Genomic DNA, 25017 nt, shown 5'->3' with positions numbered 1-25017 from the left:
GCGCATGGCACAGGGCCCAGGACCCAGTGACAGGCAACAGGAACACGCAAGGCCAAGCAGTATGGCTAAATCCATTTATTCCGAAATAAACAGGAGTAGAATCACCCGGGAGCAACCCCGTCCCCGCCTCCTTCCTCTGTCCTATGCTATCAATAAACAAATCAATAAATAAGTTTCCCCCACCCCCAAATATTTAATAAACCTCTTCCCCATTTTCCAGCTCCAACCTCCGCTATGATACATGGGGCTGCCCTGCCTCCAGAATATACAAAATGTTACACAGATACAGTATATACACTGGGGAGGGAGCCCACCGCCACCAGCTTATGCCCTTGCCAGGCCTCAGTGAGCCCCAATTGTCCCAAGGCCTGTGCTAGTGCTGCCCAGTTATCTAGCTGGACAAGGGGGGCACATGTGCCCCAAAGTGCCTCTGAATAGAGGATCCCCGAGAACCTCTGAATGGAGGGCTGCTTAGTGGGGGTGAGAAGGTCACCAGGGAGCTCCTGCTCCCCGAGAGAGGCAGCCTGCTATATAAACTACCTTTATTGAGCCTCTGGCTCTTTGTTTTTCTGGAACTATTAATAGCCCAGAAATTAGACAGCCCTGGCCAAGGAAGGTGGCAAGGGGTCTGCACCTATTTGTCTCCCCGCATTAGATGGGGGGGCTCATCATTTTGTCTCCCCACATTAGACGGGGGGCTTATTTTGTCTCCCCACATTAGACAGGGGGCACATCATTTTGTCTCCCAGGATTAGACAGGGGGCACATCATTTTGTCTCCCCATATTAGACAGGGGGCACATCTTTTTGTCTCCCCACATCAGACGCGGGGCTCATCATTTTGTCTCCTCACATTAGACATGGGGCTTATTTTGTCTCCCCACGTTAGACAGGGGGCACATCTTTTGTCTCCCCACATTAGACATGGGGCTCATTTTGTCTCCCCACATTAGACAGGGGACACGTTTTTGTCTCCCCACATTCGACAGGGGGCTCATCATTTTTTCTCCCCACATTAGACAGGGGCCTCATCATACCCGTTCTCAGGGGTCTTATCTTGCTAGTCTAGGGATAAAAGGGTGACTGGGGAAGGATGACTGGGGACGGGGTGGCAGGGACAGGGTGGCAGGGACGGAGTGGCAAGGATAGGGTGGGGGCAGAGCCCCCGGCCCCAAGTCTCCAGGCTTTGCCTGCTTGTGTCAGGCTTAGATCATCAGGATCTTCACCTCGTCATTCTCGTCGGCCCGGTAGAAGAAGGGGACGCAGGGGTTGGTGCCCAAGCCTGGGTACTCCTGGGGATTCTGCATTTCACGCAGCAGCTGCATGATCTGCTGCGCAGTGAGGTTCTCAGGGGCAGCCTGGCCCAGCAGGGCCTCTGCCTGGGTAGGCTCCACATTGTTGGTGAGGCTCACCTCGTGGAGATCTTTGGAGAGAGAGTGGCAGCGCTCTGAGCAATGTGCCAGCTCTCCCTTGCCCGCCCTCCCTCCCTCCCTCCTGAGACCTCTACTCACCATCCTGAGCGGTGTTTTGGCTGTCGACAGCGCCAAGCTCCTGGGCGGCTGGGGGCGCTCTAGCGGGCTCGCCAGCAGGCTCCTGGGCAGCTGCCACAGACTTGCCATACCATTCATCACGCTCGTTCACCAGGCGTAACACCAGCTCCTGCAGCTCCAGCAGCTTCACCTGGAGGGAGAGGCACTCAGCACCCCCCCTGCCCCGCCCCTGCCCGCAGAGATGGTCAGAGCCCCTACCTTCATTTCCTCCTTGTCCTGAGCCAGCCGGCTAATGTACGCCTCCTTCTCCCGGTGCCGCTCCTTCAGCACCGCCCTCTGATTCTGGTACAGGGCAATGTACTCTCCTGCAGGGGGGTGGGCAAGCAGACAGGGCTCAGATGCTGGGCTCCCCGATCCACCACGCAGCTCCCCTGCCCCGGCCCCGGGCCCTCCTGCTCACCAATGGTGTCTGTCTCTCCAGACAGCTGGATGCAGCGATGCTCCAGCTCCTCTACTCGCTCCTTCAGATCCACTTTCTCCTGCATGAGCTCTGTAAAGCGGCTCTGCAGCCCAAAGAGCAGGGTCAGGGCTCAGCAGCGACCTGCCCCTCCTGCCCCTACCCTCCCTGGCCCACGTCAGTGAGGACTCGCTCACCTGCAGCTTGTCCATGGCCACCTGGAGGGCCTGGTGGGTCTCCCGAGGCACACTGTCGCCCCCACTCCCAGGGGCTGGGGCCTCCTTCTCCAGCTCCTGCTGGGACGGGGCTGCCAGGCGAGCCAGGCGCCGGCAGCGCCTCCTTTGCTCCTTCAGCTGCCCGTGCAGCCGTGCCTGCTCTTCCTCAGCACTGGCTAAGGCCGAGTTAAAAAAGGCCACCTGTGGGCAAGAGGTGCAGGTGTGCTTTGTGGGGGGATACACAGGAAGGCAGAGAGATCTCCCTCTCAGGGCCTCATGGGCCTGCTTGTGGCTCAAGAATGGTGGTTCCTGACCACTGCTCCCAGCGGGGTTTGGGGGTCAAGAGATGTCAGAGGGAGAGAAAGCAAGAGGTAGGAAGGGTGTCTGGGAGGGACCACAGAGGCAGGGAGAAGGTGGGGCAGGGAGGTCAGCTCACCATGGCCTCTCGGCTCACTAGGTCCTCCGGCACGCTCAGCTTTGGCCGGGGAGCCTCCTCATCCTTCTCCACACCATCCAGTCCATCTCCTGTTGGGGGCAGCCAGAGGTCCTCAGAAAACCCAACAAGGGAGGAAAGGAAGAAAGCTCGGGGCCCGGCTCTGCCCCCTCAGCCCCCACCTCACTGTGTAACCCTGGGCCAGCCAGTCTCCAAAGGAAAAGGATTCACTGTCCTCAAGGTCTCTTCCAACTCAATTCTATGCTGCTCAACAGTCATCCTCGTCCTTGGGCTCTGGCCTCTCCCTCTGGGCAGGCCCACTTACCTTCTTCCCCAGGCACAGCCATGAGGCTCAGCTGGGCCTGTAGCTGCTGGTTCTGCTGGTTGGCAGCTTCTAGGCGCTCCTAAGGGGCCAGGAAAGAATGTGAGAAGGGACGCAGGTTGCAGGCCTTCCCACTCAGGGGCCCAGCACTCCAACTCCCTCACCTGGGTCTCCTGCAACTCTTGGCGGGCCACCTTGGCCGCCGCCTTGCCCTCCATTTCCTCGTGCTGCAGCCGGTCCATGAGCTGGGTCTGCAGCACGAGCTGCCTGTGCAGCCCCTCCCTCTCAGAGGCCACCTGCTGATAGGCGGCCACGTACTGCTGCAGGTGGCTCGCGTACTGGTTTCGCTGCTGCTGCAGACTCTGAGCCTCCTGGCTCTTCAGCTCCACCTGCGGGAAGACCCTGGGAGTGAGGGCAGGTGGTGGCTTGCTTCCAGAATCTGAGACCCCTCTGCTGCCCAGGCCCCTGGCTTCCTTGCTCCAGGGCCTAAGTCACCACCTCCCTTGCCCAGAGCCCCAGGCCTCCTTCACTCAGCCTCACACCTCATAATAACCCTCTCTTTTAACTTTAAGGCACAGACTGGTGGAAAAGCAGAGTACCACCAACATCTGTTATGTGCAGGCTAAATGCCTAATACTTTACCTGTGTGATGCTCATTTAATCCTCAACACCCCTATGAGGAAAATGCTAATCTCCGCCCCCCTTTTTTTTTTGGTGAGGAAGATCAGCCCTGTGCTAACATCCATGCCAATCCTCCTCTTTTTTTGCTGAGGAAACTGGCCCTGGGCTAACATCCTTGCGCATCTTCCTCCACTTTATATGGGAGGCCGCCACAGCATGGCCTGCCAAGCAGTGCGTCGGTGCACGCCCGGGATCTGAACCGGTGAACCCCGGGCCGCTGCAGCAAAGCTCGCGCACCCAACCGCTTGCGCCACCGGGCCGGCTCCGCTAATCTCCTTTTTAAGCTACGGAAACTGAGGCTTAGCGATGTAAAGTGACTAGTGACCAGTGGGGCTGAGGCGAGAATCCGGGCTGAAGCCAAAGAGCCACGCATAGTCCACTGTCTCTTCTCCTCTGATTAGGGGCTCAATGCCTCTAGCGGCCCAGGGCTACCCACCTCGAAAAGTCAGAGGGCAGGGAGCAACAAGTAGTCACAGACCCTGAAGGACTCTAGGGTCACTTGTCCCCCCAGGCTGGAGCTGCTTCTGTCCTGGCCCTGGCACCCAGCTCATCCCTGGCCCAAGCTTGTCCCCTCCCCGGAGGCTGGCGCCCGTCTCCCAGCCCTTCTCAGGCGGGGCCGGAGTTACCGTCTCCTTCAGGTCTCCCAGCTTCTCCTGCAGCTGGCTCAGCTTCTTGGCCAGCTCCTTCTTGACGTGCTGCTCCGACTGCAGCGTGCTGGTAATCTCCATGTTGTCATTGGTCTGGACAGAGAGAAGCAGTCAGCGGCCACCCAATGCAGCTGGAGACCCCAGAACTTGGTGTCCACCTCCCACAGCTCAGGGAAGGGTGGTGGCAGGTGGGGAAATCACCCCCTTTCCCCCACATTCATCTGAGCAGGGCTCTCTGGCTCACAGGGGGCCTTCATAGGCACCTTGTCACATAAGGTCCGTCCAACCCCATTTTACAGGTGGGAAAACAAGAGCCCAGAGGGGTTAAGCGTCTTGCCCTGCACCAAAGGCCTTGGCCAGGGAGAAGGGCAGGCTAGCCAGGGAGGGCTGCGCACCAGCTTGACGAAGCCATCCTGCAGCTCAGCCAGCTGCGACTTAAGCTCGCGGTTCTGGGAGAGCGCGCGGCTGATGGTGGTGCGGTCGCTCTGCATGGCCTCCAGAACCTGCTTGTGTTCCTCCACTTGCTCCCCCCACGACTCGGCCGCCCGCTGCAGCTCCAACAGCTGCTGCTCCTGCTCCCGGTTCAGGCGGCTCAGACTTGCATTGTCTTGCACTTGGGCCTGCAGCTGCCCTGCCAGGCTCTTCACTTCCTTTCGAAGCTGTTTAGCTTCTGCTTGCAGGCGCCGTTCCACCTCTGAGGGCCCTGCTGGGGGCTCCTGGGGTGGGGGCACAGCTGAGAAAGGGAGCATACAATAAGGGCCTCTGGCCTTTGGAGTCTCAAAAAGCCCTCTTCTTGGTCCACAGCTCCTAACTCAGCCTCCTTGCCCCAAATCTTGGCTTCCTAGCTAATAATTCCTCACATTCATATGATGTTCAATCTGTCAAGACACTTTCAAATCGAGTTCTTTACAGTGGGCACTCCACCCCCTTTTTGCACATGGGGACACTGAGGCTCAAAGAGACTGCAAGACTTGCCAACTCCTGGTACAGATCTCTCTCCCTTGGCCACGATGCCCTTCCATCTACCCCCCTCCCTGGGGCATTCGAAGCCACCTTCTCCAGCCCGCCGACACCAGTTCTGCTCCCTGATCACTCCAGCCCCAGCTCACCTATCTGGTTCTTCAGTTCGGCCAAGCTGGTCTCCAGCTCCTGCACCCGGCTCACACTGTGCTCCTTCTCCTCCCTCAACCTGAGCATCTGCCCAAAGCACACGTCGGGGAGCATATGGAGGGAAGGGATGGAGGCATGGCCAGGTGACCATCCCCCTCTCTACCCCCACCTACAAAACACACATATCCACCTCTGACCGCACACAGCAAGTGACGATTCCCATTTCACAGGTGCCCAGAAAGATCAAGTGATCTAAGGTGGGGGGCCGAAGGCCACAACTCACCTGCTCCGACACCTGCTGCATCTTCTGCTGCCAAAAGGCATTCTCTTCTTTCAGATTCCCTGCGTACTGGTCTCTCTCCACCTGCAGTTGCCTCAGCAAATCCTTCAGCTGCGAGAACGGGCGCAGAAGTTAGCAGGCGCTGTCACTGGGCCTCACCTGCTCCTGGTCACCTGGGGTCATCCTCCTTCCACACCCCTCCCCTGCAGAGCCTCACCTGCACCACTTGTGTCTCCAGCTGTGCCCGCTCTGCCAGAGCCTGCTGTAACTGCTGGTTGTTATCACGGGGTTCAGATTGACTAGAAAACTGGGTGACGAAAAATGAGGTCAGATCTGGGGAGCCCAGGCTGTTCCACACAATCCCCCCCCGAGTCTGAGCTAGGGTCAACGTACAACTCAGGGTCAATAAAAATTTCTATCCTCATATTATTAATACCATATCCTTAGGCTTTATATTTCCTACTCAGTGTAAACAATTCAAACAATAAGTGTTCAACGTCCTCCCAACCTTTCTTCTAGCTCTCTAATCCCACCAATCTGGTGTGTATAATTCCAGACCCTTTTCTATATATATGCAAACATCTTTAATTAGTACACATTACAGTTGTGTTGTCTTGGGGTGGTGTCATATATGGTTCTGCAACTTATTTTCACTTTGCTGCATACAAGATATATTTAATTTTTGTAATGGTTGCATAGTAGTCCAATACTGCATATAGCATACTTTAACCATACTCTTACTGACGGCCTTTCAGATGGCTATAATGAACAAGGCTACACACTGCTGTCCTGGAATGGGGTGGCTGGGTCACAGAGCATGGGCAGCCATCCAAACTTCAGAGCAACCTTAAATCTCTCTCTTGTAGGCCATTTATTAGACTGCCTATCATAGGAATGAGCACAAAGGAGGCATTCAATTAATACTTCCTGAATGGAAGGGTGGATGGATGGAGGGATGGGAGGGGAGGGGAGGGGAGGAGAGCTCTCTGTTTACTGCCCAGGCCAGAGCAAATCTAGAGACTCATGTTTCACTCTGGGGGCCTGACCAAGAGAGGAGGCCTGACAAATCAGGTCACATCCACGAGAGGGCAATCAGGAGGGTGACAGACTGCATGAGAAATAGTTGAAGGAGCTGGGGCTGTTTAGCACAGAGAAGATCTTAGACAGGACAGGGGACCCACATACACCCCCTTTTCAAAGCATCTGAAGGACTCTTGGGAAAGAGATTAGACTTTTCCTATGTTGTTCCGGAAGGAAGACCCTAGTGGAAGGAAGTTACATGCAGGCAGAGTATTGCTCAGTGTGAAGAAAAACTGAAGAGGAGGAGCCCTCTGACCCAGGCACCCTAACTACCTGGTGGCTTGGCCCCTGAGAGGAAGTAAACAGACGCGTGGGCTAGCCTTATAACTGTCATCTATAAAACAATGATTTTCAACCAGGATGCTTTAAAAAATCAAAATCAAAAAGCCCTATCCCTGAGATTCTGATTCCATAGGTCAGGGCAGGGCCCCAATCTGTAGATTTTTATCAATCTCTGGAAGATTCTAGGGCAGGACCAGAACAAGGATCCAAATTTTCCATCTCCTGGCTGGAGGTCCCCCCACAATGATCCCGAAAGACCCTGGCCCCAGCCGGATGGGCCCGACTCCCTGGGGCTCCAGCCCCTCACTTGTTGCAGCAGGAGCTCTGACATCTCCAGCTTCTTTTGCAGCTCCTCCATCCCGAGCTGCAGGGACTCCTTCTTTGTCAACAAGACTCGAAGCTTCTCCTCCAGTTCTGAGTTCTGCTGCTTCAGGTCCTCAGTGTTTTTGCTATGACCGGAGGCAGTGGAGAAAGGCATGAATCAAGAACAGAAAGGATCCCTTTGGTGATCAACCCCCTCCCTTCACCACAGAACCACAGTGGCACTGGAAGGGACCCCAGGACCAGGAGTCACAAGTGGCAGGCCAGAGAGAGGACATGAGTTGCCCGAGGCCACAGCATGAGTTGGTGGCCCAGCTGGGACTAGAGCCTGGCTCTGCACAAGTCCCAACCTGACCAACCTCCTCACCACGCTCACTTGTACCCTCCCAGCTCCTAGCACGTCCCAAGGCCCCCAGCCCTCCCCCAGGCCTGCATCCTACTTGTTCTTGTATAACTCCAGCTTGAGGGCATCTCGCTCTTTGGTTAGTTCCTTGTTGTACTGCAAATACAGAAAGGCGAGGTCAGGATTGGGCAGGCAGAAGAGGCAGCTGGCAGACTGACAGCAGCCACAGTAACTACTGCATGGCAACACCTCCTCACCCTGAGTCAGACTTTACATTTCCCCAAAGCATTTCCAAACCCATGTTCTCATTTGTTGTTTTTTGTGTGTGTGTGTGAAGAAGATCAGCCCTGAGCTAACATCAGGGCTCTTCATTCCTCTTTTTGCTGAGGAAGACTGGCCCTGGGCTAACATCTGCGCCCATCTTCCTCCACTTTATATGGGACGCCACCACAGCATGGCTTGACAAGCGGTGCGTCGGTGCGCACCCAGGATACGAACCGGTGAACCCAGGGCTGCCGCAGCGGAGTGCGCACACTTAACCGCTTGCACCACCAGGCCGGCCCCTCTCATTTGTTTTTAATAAGAACTCGGGCAGAACTCAGGCAGGTAAAGAGTTCTAATCCACGGCTGACAGAGGCCCAGAGACAGCAGCTCAGACTGCTTCAGCAGCAGCATCACTTCTAAACCCTGGCTGAGCACTTGACGGGCACATGCTAATCCCACTTCATCCTCACAGTCACCACATGAGGCAGGTACTACCATCTCCATTCACAGGTGACAAACACGGAGTGTTAGAGGTTAAGGTGCTTGCCTACAATCACTTAGACAGAGATGGGACTGAACATCCAGGTCTGTGTGATTCACATTTTCTCCCTGGGGTCGGGGGGCAGGTATGAGGGGAGAAATTAAATTTGTATTGTAATCTTTTGTTCACTTTTTGAATGGATGATACATTGACATAAGGTACAGAAGTGGCATGTCTCCCAGCCACCCGGTTCCTCTCCCCCAGGTTTTTATGAATCCTTGCACACACCTCTTACATATAGATCACACACACACTTCTCCCCTTTCTACACACATGGTGACATACTAAAAATCCTGTTCTGTACCTTCACGGCCTGAACACCTAGCACTTGGCCAAGGCCCACAGCCAGTTGAGAGCAGGCTGGCACTCAGGCTCTGGGCTCTGCGTCATGCTCGCTCTAGACAGCACCCCCGACACCCAACCCAACTCATCCCTGGTTGCTTCTAACAAACCATACAACTTTAAAGCAGTGAGAAATGGCCTGTGTGGCCTTCTGGGCAGCAAGACACTCCATCCTGCAGAAGGAACCTTTAGGCTCACTCCCTGTCGCCTCCAGTGGATGGGGCAGTCTGCCGGGCTCACCCTGTCTGCCTGTTTCTGCTGCGTGGACACGGCAGACAGAGTCCGCTCCAGCTCCCCTACGCGCTGCCGGGAAGACTGCAGGCGACTCGCGAGGTCCTCCAACTCTCCTGGAATGACAGAGGCAGAAATGGAGCCCAAAGAAGAAATCCCACTGAAGGCCCGCTGACGTGCCAGGCTGAGGACGAAAGGGTGTCTAGATTCCCACCTGCTTTCTGCCTGGCTGCTTGCTGAGTATGAGCCAGGGCTGTCTGTAATTCCGTCTTCTCAGACACGAGAATCCCTATGGTCTGAATGTGAACCTTTGGGAGAAAAGCCAAACGGTGCTGAAAAGGAGGAAAAGAAATGTTCCCTAGGGGACATGAGGGAACAGCATACAGTCCACTCACCTGGAGCTGCTCTCTTAGAGCCCCTTGTTCCTTCGCAAGCTTTTGCTTAAATTCCTTCTTCTCCTGCAGGAAAAGAAAAGAAACATCTCACTGGGAGGAGGTGGAGATGAAACAGCAAAGGGCATGCCCCCAGAATGCCACCAATGGCCCAGGACAGGCCCACCAATGACACCAGATTATGGGGCGGGGGCAGGGGGCCCTTTGTTTCTCCAGGCTGAGAGCAGGCAAGACGAGAACGGGCCTGTACCTCTGCGTCCTCCCCCTAACCCATCAGCCACATCACAGGCAGACAAGGAAATCACATTACTTTTTCTAGTTGATCCAAAGTTTCCTGGTTCTGTTGTTTCTGCAGGAAGAGTCAAAGGAACGTGACTGACGCTGTCCCCTTTACCGTGCTCCCCAGACCAAGAAGGAGGGATGGGCAGGGGCCAGGAGTGCGTTTTAAAGGGAGAGTTCACGGGGCCGTGAACTGACAAACCCTCCTTAAGTTCCCGAGCAAAGCAACTTTGCGTCTTAGGTGGTTTTGCTCATAGCTACAGAAGCGAGAGTCTGAATCCAGATTCCCTTGAAACAACAATGATAAACCTCTAGAAATGGACTTTGAGAAGGGAAAGACTCCCCTTCTGCCAGCTCGGGATTTGGAAGGGTACATTCATTCAACAAAAATTTACCGAGCACTTACTACAGGCCACGTTCTGTTCATAGTAGCAGGGATACAGGAATAAAAAGGACCTTTAAATCTCACATTTTCTGAGCTAGAAGGAACCTTAGGCACCCTCTAATTCTATCTCCTCAAGAAACTGAAGCCCAGGGAGGAGAGGTGACTCGTCCAAGGTCAAAGACGGAGCAAATCAGGGGCTGAGTCAGGGCTGAAACACACCAGTGAGGCTAGTGCTTCCCTTAGAGGCCACAGACCCAGGACAGGTGTGGAGAAGACTCAAGCAGGGGTTTCTGGAAAGCAGAGTAGGCAAAGAGGGCAGCCACAGAGAGAGCCAAGCTGCATGCTCCGTGCTCGGGGGTCCCTCTAGCTGAGACCTAGCCCCCTCAACCCCATTCTCCCTTGGCACCAGGGGCCCCCAGCCCCTTTCTTCAGAGCCCCAAGGGGAAACTAGAGCCCCGGATTGGCAGCACAGAATCAGGGGACCCCACTGGACTCTTACCAATTCCTCTATCTTGCTACTGAGTTGTTTGTTTGTTAGATTGCTGGAGTCCAGGGCTACTGATAGCTCTTGGTACCGGCTCTGAGGCGCATGCAGAGAGGAGGAGTTGGAGGAGGGATGGGGGAGAGGTAGAGAGAGCAATCATTAGGGTTGGGGGGTGTCTTGGCTGTCTCAGCTGGCAGCGGGGCACCCAGCCCCGGCTGTGGGAGGAGGTGGGGGGCTGGCCTGCAGGGTCACTGGGCCATAATCCAGGGCCACTTACCTCCAGATTCTTTATATCAGCAGAAGATGCTAGGCCCTCCCCATTGATGTACGATGTAGACTAGGAGAGATCAAAGAGCTCACATGGAGATGCTCTCTGTCCCCCTCAATGCCTAAGCCCTCTAACTGCCTGTCTTCCCCATCAACTGGCAAAATTTTATTTGCTACCTAACTTGGCCCCCTCCTCCTGTAACCCCTTTGTGCCAACTTCCCATGGTTCTCCTCTCCTCCTCATCCCTCCCCTCCCAAGCAGCTCGCATCCTGTGCTTTCTGCAGTAGGATAAAAGGATGTAACGCATCTCGTGGACCAACCCCTTCATTTGTACAGCTTCAAAGAAGAGACTCAGAGACATAACGACTAGCTAAACATGATCCGGCTGAGTCGGCTGGTCCCAGGATCTTCCCTCCCTCTTGGTAATCTCTGCCTCAGTTTCTTTCTATCATATTTTTCTTTCCCCTCTACCCCCCAGTCTGGGCTCCAATTTCCGGGGTACCTCTTTCACAAGACCATTGAGCTGCTGAGAAAGCTGGCGCAGGCTCTCAGTAGATGAAATGGATCTAGGGATGAACACAGGAGGCTCAATGGGAAATAGGGGGGTCATGGGCAGGGGCCTGCCCCAACTCCCTCAGGCGAGGGACTGCTGCCCCCACAAGAAACACTCACATGCTTTCATCCATGGGACTAGGACCATGTTCAGCATCATGGTTCTGTTTGGGAAGAAACATATGAGGTGGTCACTCAGTTTCCAGTAAGTACCACCCAGGGGTGGGGTGATCCTTTCCGACAACCTTCCATCTCCCCAAACCTCAAGGAAAAACCGAGTCTTGGCCTCCCCCATCCCAGTCCTTGGGAAGGGCACTTGGCTCTAGGAACCAAGCTACCTGAAAAAAGGGGAAGAGAATCCATAAGTAGGTACGATCCTCTGGGAAGGAGGAGGGGACAAACATACAGTGGGGCAGCGGGTCCAGGGGAAAGAGGCACAAACCTGAGTTGATGCCATGCCAGTGACACGGGGGGGACTAGCACTGGGGGAAGGGACACCATCAGGTGACACAGTGTCAACAGCAGGTTCTGAAGCAGTAGCGGCGCGGTCTTTGGGCGCCTGTCACAGAACAGAGCAGGGGGTTAGGGGGCCATGCAGGGAAGGAGGCGCTTCACTGCTATGGATGCAGGGGTGCGGAGCGGGTAGGACAGGTGTTGCTGCAGTCAGAGTGACAGTCACACATGCTGGGAGCCACCCTGGGGTGTGGCTATGGCTCGTCCAGGCCTCAGGACGCTCTGCAGCCTTCTGGACAGCAAAAGCTCAAAGCAGGGACTGCACAACTTCCTTTGTGAACACATGACGGCCTTGTTCTCCCTGGGGCTCAGCAAATGACCAGACCAGGCTCTGACCTGTGGCAGCCACAGCAGGTGGAAGGAGGTGTGCCAAGTCAGGGAGAAGGCAGGCACCGTTCTTCCAGAAAGCCAGTCTGTGCCTGAGTGACCCTCACCCTGGGCCTCTGCTGGGCAGAGGGTGGTGCTGATGAAGAAGCAGATGTGGTCACTGCAGCTTTCTGCCTCTTTCCTCTCTGGCTCTCCTTTCCTCCCTTCTCTCCTCCCCACAACCGCTGGCAATGTTTGCCCGATTCAGAGATTCAGGCCTTTTCTGGGAAAGAAGCTGTCCAACCGGAATCCTCTCCCTGCTCCTGGAGGTACCCCCCTCCAACCTCCTCACTCCTCACTTCCCACTCAAGAAACCACCTGAGAAACCAGAGGTAAGATGTCTACCCTTTGACTCGCAGCATCCTGGAGAACAGTCCTGGGACTGAGGACCAGGAACCATAAAGAAGCTGCTCCCTCTTCTCCAACTGGACCCACCAGCTTGACCAGAGCCCCATCCAGCCTCTCTCCAGGCTCAGACCTGACACTTAGTTGAAGCCTCTGGCTCTGGAGCTCTAATGTCCAACAGGCCAAAAGGACAAAGAGATGGGGAAGGTGGCTGACAAGCTAAAGCTTGATGAGCGAAGAGTGCTAGGGAGCCACGGCCTGGCCAGCGAGCCTGGGTCCAGGAGGAAGAGGTTGCACCTCTCTCGGGGGAAAGGGCTACCTGCTCTTTGGAGCCCTCAGCCCTGCTCTCTGAAAACCCAAATCTACTGCCCTCCTTTGAGCAAATGCTGCAGAGCCTGGGGAGCTGAGGAGTCAAGCTGTTTGCATGTTTACTGTCCACACTGTGATCTTTGGCCCTGGAACCTGATGTTGCCTTGCCAGCCTATACAACTGAATCAAACAGGGAAGAGCAGGGGTTCAGCAGCTGGCCGGGCATGAGACTCTGGGGGAGGTGGCCACACTCCTAGCCACGTGCCCTGGCAAGCTCTGGGTTCCTCCTGGCATATTGGGTTCCCACTGATCTCTAAATGAGACGCAAGAAAGCTCAGATGGGAAAAAAGTATTTTTCTGAGGACTTAAATATACAAAACATGACTATTTTATGAGCAATCAAGTTATTTCATCATTTTAAGTCTTGTAGCTAAGTGTGGATTAACAAAACATTGTCCGCTCCCCTCAAATGTCCCATTCTATTAAAAATTTTTGTATTTCTCCATCATTCCCCATTTCTGGAAATGCTACCAGCTCTGCCCAGGGTCTTGTAATCACGGACCTGCAGTACTGGCGTAGAAAACTTAAGTGAGATACAGTTATTGACATAGAGAGGATTTAAAAACAAGAAGGGAATATGAGGATCTGGGTCTTCACTTCCAGGAGAAGAGAGGGATGCGGGCAGAGAATCTTCAAACATGAGTGCACAGGCATGGCTTCAGGATTCCTCTAGGCCTGGGCTCCCCTTCTGCACCACTCGGTGTCTCCTCTGAGTCGACAAGGTGAGTTACCATATCTGGACAGACCTGACGGACTGGGCGTGAGCAGTCCCGATGATTGAAACTCTCTAACCCAGCCAACAGGGCCCCGTCCCAGCCCCTCTCCCCACGCCCATCTCCAACAGGAGCTGGCCCTGTTTCAGCCCTACTCCTCCGGCCTGGCAGGTATCCCTGGAGGAAGCTAACTGAGGAGGAAGTGCCAACATCACATCCGGAGGAGGTCATCTCCTAGCCTAGTGCATCCCAGACTCCCCGCCTTTCTGGAAGGTGCTCTGCGAGCTCATAATCCTGGCCATTACCTGCACCATGCCTTCTGCCTGGGACTCCCACTTCCCCCACACTCCGTATGGATGAACGTTACTCACATCTTCAAACTGGCCTCAAATGCCACCCCCCCGGCCTCGAGTCCACTCAGCACAAACCTCTGCTCAGGTGAGCATTTGGAATGATGCCACCTCCCACCTTACTTCTTTCAGCAGAGCCTGCCTGCCTCGGTGTCCATCCCAGCTGGTTCACCTGTTTTCTCCAGCGCCCAGCAAGGTGTCTCTGCTATCAAGGGCCCACTGAATATGGTTAAGTGTCCAGTTGATTTTTTATTTTTTATTTTTTTTTAATTTTATTTATTCATTTTTGTTCCCCCAAAGCCCCAGTAGATAGTTGTATGTCATAGCCGCACATCCTTCTAGTTGCTGTATGTGGGACGCGGCCTCAGCATGGCCGGACAAGCGGTGCCTCAGTGCTCGCCCGGGATCCAAACCCGGGCCGCCAGCAGTGGAGCGCACGCACTTAACCGCTAAGCCACAGGGCCGGCCCCCAGTTGATTTTTTAAAGAGAATAGGGGCAGAATGTCCTAGTCATTCATCTGTTTGGTTAACCTCACTAACTCTACGTTCCCTACTTTCAAACCAAAATGAATTAATCAACTCGAAAAATCACAAACTGTTTTGTGGTCTATTGGTCTTTTGGGGACAGATGCCCAGAGGGCAAGATGCTTTGGTTTTATTGAATCTCTCCTAGTCTGATAGCACCACTGGGCATTCAAACTTGAGGCTCAAATAGCCCAAATGCCACACACCTGCTCTGGAAGTTATTCCCAAATTACCTTTAACCTTCAAGGTGCATCTCCGGTGTGGGGGAAGGAAAAAAAAAACCCCAACCAACCAAGCGGGTGAAAAAGCAGACATGAACAGGCCAAGGGTTAATGACAGCAACATAAAATAAGCTCGAGGCAAAGTATCCCCCAAACCAGAGAAGCCACACGGGCATGCACAGCTGGGAGAGAGCAAGCCAGAGAGGGGGGTCTCGGCACTGCCTCACCTTCCAATTGTCCAATGGGGGGAGTGCTACCCCATTGGAGCGGTTAAGGTCGGACACCAGCACCTTCAGAATGTCCTGAATCTACAGGAGGCGAAAAGGGAAAAACAAGGGCAGGGGGAGAAAGAGAAAAGTGGCTTAGTGAGAGGCAAGAGAGTCAGGAAAGGAAGAAGAGACAGGTTCAGGGCAATGGAATGCTGGAGAAGAGAGAAGGGGGTCAATACCACAGCCTGTGCCATCTTTCCAAACAGCCACTTGCTGCCTTGCCAAAGGCAGAAATCAACATAAACAAACGGATGAAAAAGTCCCCTGAATGATGCAGTCACATAGACTGGAGTCACCTTAATACATCCATGAGACCCTCTCCTCAGGCCCAGGATGCTAGCGAGTCTGGAAAGGCTCCAGACCCCCATCTCCATTTTAAGAACCAGAATTCCAAGTAAGGGGTCGCTGGAACAATGGGGGCTACAGCTAAAAAACAAGTCTGTAAAGACATTGATCTGATCCAACAAGATCATCTCAAGATGAGGAAACTGAGGCCCAGAGAAGAAAGTGATTTTCCTGAGGTCATCCAGCAAGCTGGTGGCAAAAACGGACTAGCAACTCAGATTGGCTCCTAATCCAAGTGCCCGGGCTCTCTTCACCATACCCTGGGAGTCTCTTGGTGCTTCCTAAAGGGAGAGCACGAGGGTAAGTGGCTGTTCTCACTGCCTGCATGGCCTCCCCCTGAGGCTAGGGATGAGGAAAATCACCAGAGCAGCAAGTCAAATAGCAATTACATTTTACTGAACGTTTACTCTGCACCAGGCCTTGGACTAAGGGATTAATATAAAAACAACAACAATCCCATTTAAGCTTCTTAAGTGTAAGTAAGACAATACTACCTCGATTTTGCTGATGTGGAAACAGAGACCTCAAGAGTTTAAACAATTTGCGCCAAATCACATGCCGAGCAGAGGGAGAGGGAAGATTCAAATCTGTACCCGACACTTCCTTCCACAATCTTAACCACTACCCTTTACTGCCCCATGAGCATTCCCGTCCCCAGATGCCTGGCCAGCTAAGACTCACATCTTCAGGAGAGTGACCATCATCAGAAGTAGTTATCTCAGGGCTACTGCCATTTTTAATCTTCTTTTTCTTCTTTGTGAAAGCACCAAGGTTGTTCTTCTCCTGAAATTCCCTCAACTGCATAAAGGAAAAGCAGGGAGACTCATGAGAACCATAAGCCCCTGTATTCACATCCTATTCTACAGTTTACAAAATATGCTTATATTCGTCATCTGATTTAAGGTTAATGACTGAAAAAATAGACTGATAACACAGCTTAAAATAATAATAATAATAATGGAATTTGAATTCAACCTTCTGACTCTGACTTCTGGGATTATGCCTGAATCAGCAGCTGCCAGGGGGCAAAACCAGAGGCAGAATGGAAAAGTAAACATATAAGTGAGCAGACATCAGGGCCCTTTCCTATATGTCTATCAGAGCTGCACATCAGTACTTCTCAAACTTTTACACCAAGGTATCCCAATGGCAGAAGGCACAAAGGCACACGCCTAGTGAATCTGGGAATGTAACAGCAAGAGGACAACTCAAGCACTATTTCAGAGTGAAGTCTACTATAATCTTACAAATATACGTAAATGTCACCCCTAAGTACATTAATGTAAAAAGCTTTCTCTCTTAAGAGAATCAAGCAAAACTGACGCTTCAGTCTCATATTTATCCTGTGGCACTCAGAGCATCCCATGTTGAGGTGATGATTTGCGGAAGACTCCCAGCTGTAAAGTTCAGTTTCCTGGGATCTGTCCCACAGAGGATAAGCAGACCTCACTCCAAAACAGACTGAGGGGCACTCTGGTCTCAGAATCATATGGAATTAGAATGCGAGGTAGAGAATTCAGATTAAAAATTTGAAAGTTTCTCTGGAGAGTAGAAACCTGGGAGAAAACTAGTCTCCCCACTGTCACCCAGAGATGTTGCCAACGTTTCGAGATCACTGGTGAGATGTAGGCTTTTCACACTGTCAACGTCTAAGGATGGGGTACAGTCTACAGTAAGGGACCCTGAAACCACTCCCATCTAGATCCCGTAGTCCGAAGTCCCCTTCAAGCTGAAAATCTGTGACGCGACCAAAGAAACTGTTAAGGGGATGAAAACACTAGGGGACTAGGTCGTAAGATCAAATACCGGGCTCGCGGCGGTAATGACAGTAACGAGGGGGATTGTGACTTCACTACATTCCACTCCTCCCCCGCCCCCCTCCCTCCCGCCCCGCCGCCCGAGTCGCCGCTCCGCGGTGGGGGGAGGAAAGCGCAGGGCCAGGACCGAGGTGCTTGGAGACCGGGAGCTCGGGGAGCCCGGGGAACCGAGAAGGTCTGATTCTGGGCGGCAGGAGGCGAGGGCCGAGCCTGGATCACAGAGTCCCGGGGGTTACCGGACCAAAGTCACCCGGGGGCGACGGGCGAGGGCGGGGGCTGGGCTGCCAGGGGGCGGGACTGGCTAGAAAGACTTTGGGGGGACGCCAAGGGGCGCCGAGGGGCTCGCCCCGTGTGCCTCAGGGGCAGCACAGACTCTAGCCAAGGCCCGGCCGTCGGAGCGGCCTCGGGCTGGGTCAGGGAGCCGCGACCCGGCACGTTTTACCTTTTTCTTGGCCGCGGCCAATTTCATCTGTCGGTTTTCTTCCGACATCCCGGGACGGGGAGGGGGAAGGTGGGGCCACATCAGCGCGATCCCGGCAACCACTGCGGAAGTGCTTCCGGCAACTACCGCGCAGCCGTGCGACTGAGCCAGAAAAGGCGGGACCAGACTATTTATAGACAGTGGTGTGGGCGTGGTCTCAATGCTCACACCCCATTGGCCGGTGAGAAAGATGAAAGGGAAGGGGGCGTGGCCAGGTCGCCGTAGGCAAGGAGGAACGGGTGAGATCACAATGAAAGCTGCGCGCGCAGCCGCTGTCTCCGCCCACCTCGGGGGGAGGGGCGGGGCCTGATCTCACAGGGTGCGCGCGCAGCTCGCTGCTTGACCGTTCCTGGTCTCCATCACAGGATACCGGTTACCTGGCAAACCGGAGAGGCTGCTCTCCCGCCCTCGCCCTGGACCCTCCAGCGCTGCAGACCCCCCCGAGACGGGGGCCCCGGACCCCAGGGCTCAGGAGGTGGGCCAGGAGCGGACAGCAGGGGGAAAGCGCATCCCTTCACAGTCCCTTTCCTGACTCCCCATAGCTTTGCTCCAGACTTTCTCATCCCAGAGATCACCTCCAGAGACCCCGTCCAGTCCTCCACACACTCCCCGCTATCAGAATCTCCCGTTCCTCGAGGATCCCTACCCTGATCCGGGGAGTATATTTGCTCTCCTTCCAACTGGATCCAGTCCCCGTCGCTCCTACTTACCTCCGGCTCCTTCTCCCACATCCCCGCAGTCCCCCTTTCCTCCCAGAGCAGATTGTAGGTCCAGTCGGCTTTTTTCCCCTCGGTTTCCTCTCCAGGACTCAACCAGGATTTTCCAAAAGTTGCCGCGGGTCCTTCCGATCCCCTGTGAGTATGCCTTCCGATCCCCTGTGAGTGCACCTCTTTGCCCTCCATCGTGTTAGGCACTGCTGCTCCCCGCCCTCCTCTCCATCCCCAGCAGCTGCTGACCCACCGCCAGCCGACTTCAAGGTCTTGCCCCAGCAGACCTTACTCTGCTGAGAAATTCCAGGTCATTTTTCAGTCCTTCCCCTTCTTTTCCTCCTGCCACCAGGCTTCACAGAAGAAGCAGTGTCAGTACCCCAGGCTCTAAGTGGGCTCTGTTTGTCCCTGATGGCACGGCAAGTGGTTGGTTTTGTTCTTTTTCACACTATTATCCCCTCCCTCACCCATTCCACCCGAACAGAAACCACGCTCATTCCCTCAAACTTATGCTCTCTCCTGCCTTAGGGCCTTTGGAGGTACTGTTACCCGTCTGGAATACTTTTCCTCCAGCGTTTTGCCGAGCTGATGTCTATTCATCCTTTAGAGTTGAGCTTCTTCAGAGAAGCCTCACCCCCACTCCTGACTCAGCCCACTTTTCCTGTTAGACCCTCTCTTAGCACTCTGTACTTCAATGTCAAAGGGTTTTTCAGACGTGTAATTAGTTGATTAGTTATCTGTCCTTCACTCATTCGACAAATTTTCCTGAATCCCTGCTATGTGCCAAGTACTGCTGTAGACACAGTGCCATCAGCAGTGAGCAAAACAAAGTCCCTGCCCTCATGGAGTTTACACGCCACAAAGAAAATAATAATGATGAAATGTATATTATGTCAGGTGGTGGTAGATGTTATAGAACAGCAGGTCGGAGAGATGGTGAGCGATTGAGGAGTGACCATTTTAGATGGGGTGGTTGAGGAAGGCCTTTCTGATTGTGTGACCTGGGAGTAGAGCTTCAAGTGGAATTATCTAGAGGAAGAGCATAATTGCCAGGTATTTTATATTTGGGACTAGGCTATTCTTTCCATGAAGTCAGGGGGCTAGGCGTGATGTCTGACCCATTGCTGAACCCCTGAAACATTTGCTGGTGCCTGGCAGATAGTGCTTACTGACTGTTTGTTGACTGGTTAAAAGCCCCTGTCCTAAGAATAGGAACCCTGTCTTCCTCTCTTCCTCCGTCACTTCTTGTATCACGTGTAGATGGCCGATCCAACATGCGCTTCCTGAAGATTAGTGCTGTACCAGGCACGTGCCTTTGCGGTATTTAGAGGCAGAAAGGGCAAAGATGAACTGTAGCCCCAGGGAAGGGTTTTGTTTTCAATGAGATTATAAATCCAGCAACATCACAGGCTTGAGAAGAGAATTCAAGAAGTGGACCTGAAGCAGATTCTCGGGTCAGATTGGGGACCAGGAGGGGCCCTTCAGTTAGGATTGAGTTTGGCTGGGAGTGAGAGAAAAGCTCAAATAATAGTAACTTGAACTGTCGTCAGGCACCCAGGCCTCTGTCTTGTTCCACCACATCTTCAACCTGGTTTCTACTTCACCACCCAAGATAGCTGTTCCGCTCCAGCACTGCTCCTGTGTTCCAGCCAGCGGGAAGGAGAAAAGCCAGACAAAAGCATACCCTCTCCCTGGAAGGACAATTCCCAGATGTTGCATATAGCATTTCTGGTTAATTTCCACTTGCCAGAACTTAGTTAGAGGGCCACATCTCATTCCAAGGGAAGCTGGGAAATGTAGTCTTATTGCGGGATGGGGGTTGTCTGTTACCAAGCAGAAGCAGGGAGTGGCTTTTGGGCGACAACTTCTAGCTTCTGAATTGTGGATAGTTGATCAGTCTGGCTAATGACTTTTTGTGCCAATCAGCGGCCATCTCCCAAGTCTGGCCAGGCTGATGGGGCCAGCGAGGATTCTCTGCACCTTGACATTCAGAAACTGAGGGAGAAGAGGGACATGCTGGACGAGGAGATCTCTCAATTAATATCTGAGTAAGTCTTGTTGGGTCCCTCAGCATGCTTAAGATAACTTAACTAGTGCCCAGTAACTGAAACGCGATTGCTGTTGGATTTAGGGTGTCTCAGCATCCTGTCTGTGTAGGTGTGGTCAGGCTGAGGAGGACCAGGAATGGGGAACTGGAAAGCTGTCAGGAATGCAGGTTATCGCTCTCCCAGTCTCTCTCTGGGGCCCTCGTTCTCTGCCTCTGCTTCCCTCTGCACATGGACTCCGTTCTCTCTGCAGGAGGGGTTTTTCAGTGCCATGGGGAAGCTGACTTTTCCATAACTCCGAGTTTTCCCATGCCCCTTGCTCCAGCCACATGGCACAGACTGAGCAGCATTTGAATGCCCATTTCACACTTGAGGGGATCTGACTAGCCACTCATGTGAATCCTTCAGCTGTGGCCAGGATCACATAGTACCAGTGTGGCTAGGGGCCCCTCCCTAAGGGTACAAGGAGCATTTGCCAGGAGTGATGGGCTGGCCAGATCCCCTGCCCTTCTGTAAGCTTCATGCAGGCAGGGTCTATCTTGCCATTGCCATGTCCCCAGTGCCAGGCACCTAGGAAGCCCTTAGTGAACATTTGCTAAATAGAGGCTTCGTTACGCTCTGAACCTTGGATCCTCATCAGCTTTCTTAACGATTCTCTCTCAATCTCTCTCCATCCCTCATCCCAGAGGCTACAGTGTGGGTGAACTGGAGGACCACATCTCCCAGCTCCACACGTATAATGACATCAAGGATGTAGGCCAGATGCTGCTGGGCAAACTAGGTGAGCAGCAGGACTCAAGAGGAGCGACCAGGGCTTGGAGGGAGTCCCCATCCCCCAAGTTAGAAGGCTCCTGGGTTGGGTCGGCCCCGTGGCTTAGTGGTTAAGTGTGCGCGCTCCGCTGCCGGCGGCCCAGGTTCGGATCCCAGGTGCGCACCGACGCACCGCTCCTCTGGCCATGCTGAGGCCGTGTCCCACATACAGCAACTAGAAGGATGTGCAGCTATGACAGACAACTATCTAGTGGGGCTTTGGGGGAAAAAATAAATAAATAAAATCTTTAAAAAAAAAAAAAAAAAGGAAGGCTCCTGGGCCTTCTAACTTGCCACGCCTCTCATCTTTCTCAGCTGCCCCACTCCCTGAGTGCCCCTGCCCTCCCTGGCCGCCTAGCGAAGCAGCTGTACAGCTCTTAGCTGAGTCCCTAGGTTTTTTCTCTCCAGTGTAGAGCCTGCTTAAAGATGCAGGCAGGTTTGAGCATGGGCTGGCCCACCTGCTAGACTGAGGACTAGGGGTCCCAGTCTTCTGGGGTCTGCTCACACTGATCAAGACACTGTCCTTGCCTTAAGTGGCCAACTTTCTCCAGAGGCAGAAAGTGCAAGGGCAACTCCATGTGGCTTAAAGAGGTATTTTATTCTTCCCTGAATACAGTCTTACTATCCAGAGGGCTTAGCCAAGGCACAGACTCCTATGTGTCTGGGTGGGCCGGGACAGCCTACCCTGGAGGTAAGGAAGTGTGTCGATAGCCTCTGTTCCATCCCCTGGCTCGGATTGGTGGGCACTCTGATGTTCAGCAGCCAGTGACCATTTGGGATAATGTGCAGAGCTGGGACCGTCTGCCCAGTTGCCGCATGAGTTTTAGCACTTGCAGAATTACCCGTCAGCTGGGATTCCACAGCTGGGAGGGCTTCTCTGTGTTTCAGTGGGGCATAGGTCCCAAAGGAGGGAAAGGAGAAAACAGAAGGAGGGAAATATAGATGGATGAAGAGAGGAAGATGATCAGGGTCCAAGAAGAAAGAAATGTGAGGAGGCTGTAGCCTAGTGGCCACAAGAGCTAGCTAGAACCCGGCTTGAGACCTGTCCTTCTGGGTCAGAGGACCCGGAGTGGGCAGCGTCTCCTCTCATTTGTTCAGTGGATATTTACTGAGCCCCCACTCGGTGCCACTCTACAGGGTTTGGGACACTTTGCTGAACAAGACACTTGAAGGTCTCTGTTCTCATGTGACTTATATTTTGGTGTTGGGGTGGGCAAGGAAAATGGTCAATAAGTAAAGGAGCACAAACAAAGGAATCTAAAACGTGTTCAGTGCTGTGAAGGAAGTGAGGGACAGGATGGAGAATATTGAGGTGTGAACAGGATGGCGGGTGGGGATGAGACAGGAGGTCAGGGAAGAAGAGTCTTTGAGGGAGCTGAGAAAGGACGTCACCAAATAGCAAGGGCATGGCACGTGGGGCAGGCTAAGGAGGCAAGGTTGTCCACAGGCCACGGATACAATGTAAATGTAAATTTACATTTTCAGCAGATGACTCTAGCTGCTCTGTGTGGAGAAAGGACTCTAGGGGAGCTTTGTTTGACTGCTCTGCAAAAAGTGGGGTGAGGGCTCCGTGAGGCTAGTTTGGGGTATCCAGGCAAGGCCCACAGTGGAGGGGCCTGGAAGGAGTAGCAGGAGGGTTATCTTAGGTGACTATGAGAGCAGGAGGAAGGTGTAGGAGTGAGTCCTGGGCAGGTCAGGGCTCTGGCCATTCATCCTCCCGCTTCTCCCACTGGCTAGTCATCCTTCCTTCCTTCCTTCCAGCCGTGATCCGAGGTGTCACCACCAGAGAGTTGTATCCAGAATTTGGCCTGGACATGAGTGACTGAGCAGAGGCCCACAGCCCTTGTCCCCGACCCACTGTGACAGGCGGAGGGGCACATGAGAAGCAGTGAGAGCCCAACCAGCACACCTGCAGGGTTTCCAGCGAGAAAGTGTCAGAAGCTTTTTCTGAAGATCCCAAGCTGAGTCAAGAGGGAGCCTAGAGAAGAGGGGTGCAGGGAGGAAGGGATGTTCCCAGCTCCGAGATTCCTAAAATGTCCCAGTGATACCTGTGTTTGTCTGTATGTATCCTATTTGTAAATAAACATATGAGTGATCTTGATGTCAATCTGTACGCTGATTGCCTCTCCTCTGTAGCCCCCTAATCTTACCCAGGAGAAAAAGAGCCTGCCTTGGGTTATGACAAGTTTACATGTGCCAGGCACTGTGCTAAGTGCCTTACATCCATGATCTCTAACGCTTAAATCCATTCTATGAGGAATTAGTATTGCTATCCCCATTTTACAGATAAGGAAATGGAGGCTCAGAGAGGCAAAGTGACTTGCCCAAGGTCACACAGCCAGTAAGTGGCTGAGCAGGGATTTGAGCCCTAACTCTAAAGCTTATGGTTTGCGATACTACCTTTCTGGGTTGGGGGACAAGCGAGTAAGAGCTAAGAGCAACACTGGAGGGAATTCTCCCCTTGTAAATCGATCCGCCAGATGAGGGTTCCAGTCCCCAATTATAATCCTCTGCCAAGCAAGGGTGAGTGGTTGTCTTTCTTCATTGCCTGTTGGTTGTCATAAGCCTTCATTGGCAGTTGTGAACCTGAAGGTTACAACTGCTCAATGCAATCCAGATGGCAAGATTTCACATCCAACTTGCTGAGTGTTCTGACTATGCCAGCTGCTCCTCTGGCCCTGGCCCTGCTGGGCATTCTCATAAGGTTTCGGATGTGGTGGCAGCGTTTGGGGACAGGCTGTCACGAGGTGAAGTAAGTATAGCTTCTAAAAACCGGCCCTGTGAGTCAGCCCTGGGTTAGAGTTTCAGCTCTGTGCTCTGACAAGCTATGTGACCACAGCCAACTGACTTGGCCTCTGTCATTGGATATAATAGTACTGTGTGCATCAGGGCAATTAGCAGTAGCTGCCTCAAGAACCCACCCCAAAACCTCCACGGCTGGCACAGTAAAGGTTTCTTTGGCTCGCAAAGTCTGATGAGGGTCTGGTCTCCCTCCTATGTTTCAGAGCTTCACCCCTGGAAGCCACAGCAGGAAAAAAGACACATCAACTCTGAACGAACTCCCCCCAGATCAGCAGACGTCACCTGTGCTCACACACAATTGTCCAGAACTAGTCATGCAGCCCACACTGACCAAGGGAGACTAGGAAATGAGGGTGAGCCCATGGATATTTGATGGGGACTAGATGCGACCTCAGCCACCAGCATCTAGCCCCAGAGGGGGCTTCAGGGGTTCGGTGAGCGACCGCACAGGCCCTGACGCCTAGACACGAGTCCAGCTCCGCTTTAGCGCTGGACAGCAACTCGTCCTCCTCAGTGGACAGCGTGACTGTGCCCATGCTCTGGTCCTGGTTCACACGGCAGACTCTTGTTTGCCCTTCTAGATTCACCATGATAGCCTGCATGCACTCTCATTTGGGGCTTTTCTTGCCATTTCTTAAACTTTCACATCATAATATCAACAGATTTTCACAACCACCTTATAAGTTCTATTATTGTACCCATTTTGCAGATAAGGAAACCGAAGCTCAGAGAGTAGAAGCAACTTGTCAAAGTCACACAGTGGCAGAGCCAGGACAAGAGGCCAGGCCTGTCTGGCTCCTGACCTCAGGCTTCTAACCTGGACCCCACACCATCGAGGCCTTGCGCTGGACTCTTACCAGACTGGGTGCTCTCCGAGGACAAGACTGTCAGATTCCTCTCGAACGACGCCCTTCCCACCTGCACCTCACACATACGCATTA

General features: G+C 53.5%; 2 protein-coding genes across 9 annotated transcripts; one reads left to right on the top strand and one right to left on the bottom strand.

The window, feature by feature from the left end:
- Nucleotides 1-60: 60 nt before the first annotated feature.
- GOLGA2 (golgin A2) lies at nucleotides 61-17804 on the bottom strand. Of its 8 annotated transcripts, XM_087419008.1 has the most exons (27): nucleotides 17674-17796; nucleotides 16096-16212; nucleotides 15028-15108; nucleotides 11841-11957; nucleotides 11519-11562; nucleotides 11349-11412; nucleotides 10856-10915; nucleotides 10594-10674; nucleotides 9741-9779; nucleotides 9434-9496; nucleotides 9253-9346; nucleotides 9048-9154; nucleotides 7758-7816; nucleotides 7304-7445; nucleotides 5852-5941; nucleotides 5638-5745; nucleotides 5354-5441; nucleotides 4640-4977; nucleotides 4224-4337; nucleotides 3081-3305; nucleotides 2920-2998; nucleotides 2598-2686; nucleotides 2144-2362; nucleotides 1950-2052; nucleotides 1748-1854; nucleotides 1511-1679; nucleotides 61-1422 (listed from the first exon to the last, which is right to left on the bottom strand). In XM_087419008.1, the coding sequence occupies exons 1-27, from the start codon at nucleotides 17752-17754 to the stop codon at nucleotides 1205-1207; spliced, it is 3096 nt and encodes a 1031-aa protein (XP_087275134.1). In that variant the 5' UTR covers nucleotides 17755-17796; the 3' UTR covers nucleotides 61-1204. The 8 variants fall into 8 exon arrangements, with proteins under 8 accessions (XP_087275134.1, XP_087275127.1, XP_087275129.1 ...); XM_087419001.1 differs by lacking the exon at nucleotides 9741-9779 and having other exon boundaries at nucleotides 17674-17804; XM_087419003.1 differs by lacking the exon at nucleotides 10594-10674 and having other exon boundaries at nucleotides 17674-17804.
- Nucleotides 17805-18775: 971 nt separating this feature from the next.
- SWI5 (SWI5 homologous recombination repair protein) lies at nucleotides 18776-23375 on the top strand. The gene is made up of 5 exons (XM_087419009.1): nucleotides 18776-18845; nucleotides 20346-20467; nucleotides 20551-20634; nucleotides 21151-21245; nucleotides 23036-23375. Exons 1-5 carry the CDS (start codon nucleotides 18831-18833, stop codon nucleotides 23098-23100), a joined length of 381 nt encoding a protein of 126 aa, XP_087275135.1. The 5' UTR covers nucleotides 18776-18830; the 3' UTR covers nucleotides 23101-23375.
- The last annotated feature ends 1642 nt before the right edge of the window (nucleotides 23376-25017 follow it).

This window comes from Ceratotherium simum, chromosome 29 (assembly GCF_057802395.1).
Source record: "Ceratotherium simum simum isolate JZ-2026a chromosome 29, ASM5780239v1, whole genome shotgun sequence".
NCBI classification, from domain to species: domain Eukaryota; kingdom Metazoa; phylum Chordata; class Mammalia; order Perissodactyla; family Rhinocerotidae; genus Ceratotherium; species Ceratotherium simum.
This window is presented reverse-complemented; position numbering and strand designations above follow the sequence as displayed.

Coding starts and splice junctions, on each gene's coding strand:
- GOLGA2 (XM_087419008.1), bottom strand. CDS start 17,754: ATGTGGCCCCACCTTCCCCCTCCCCGTCCCGGGATGTCGGAAGAAAAC. Junction 7,446..7,757: donor CTGGAGTTATACAAGAACAA/GTAGGATGCAGG, acceptor CTCCGGTCATAG/CAAAAACACTGAGGACCTGA. Junction 1,855..1,949: donor TGGAGAGACAGACACCATTG/GTGAGCAGGAGG, acceptor ACCCCCCTGCAG/GAGAGTACATTGCCCTGTAC.
- SWI5 (XM_087419009.1), top strand. Junction 20,468..20,550: donor ATCTCTCAATTAATATCTGA/GTAAGTCTTGTT, acceptor TGTTGGATTTAG/GGTGTCTCAGCATCCTGTCT. Junction 20,635..21,150: donor GAAAGCTGTCAGGAATGCAG/GTTATCGCTCTC, acceptor CCCTCATCCCAG/AGGCTACAGTGTGGGTGAAC.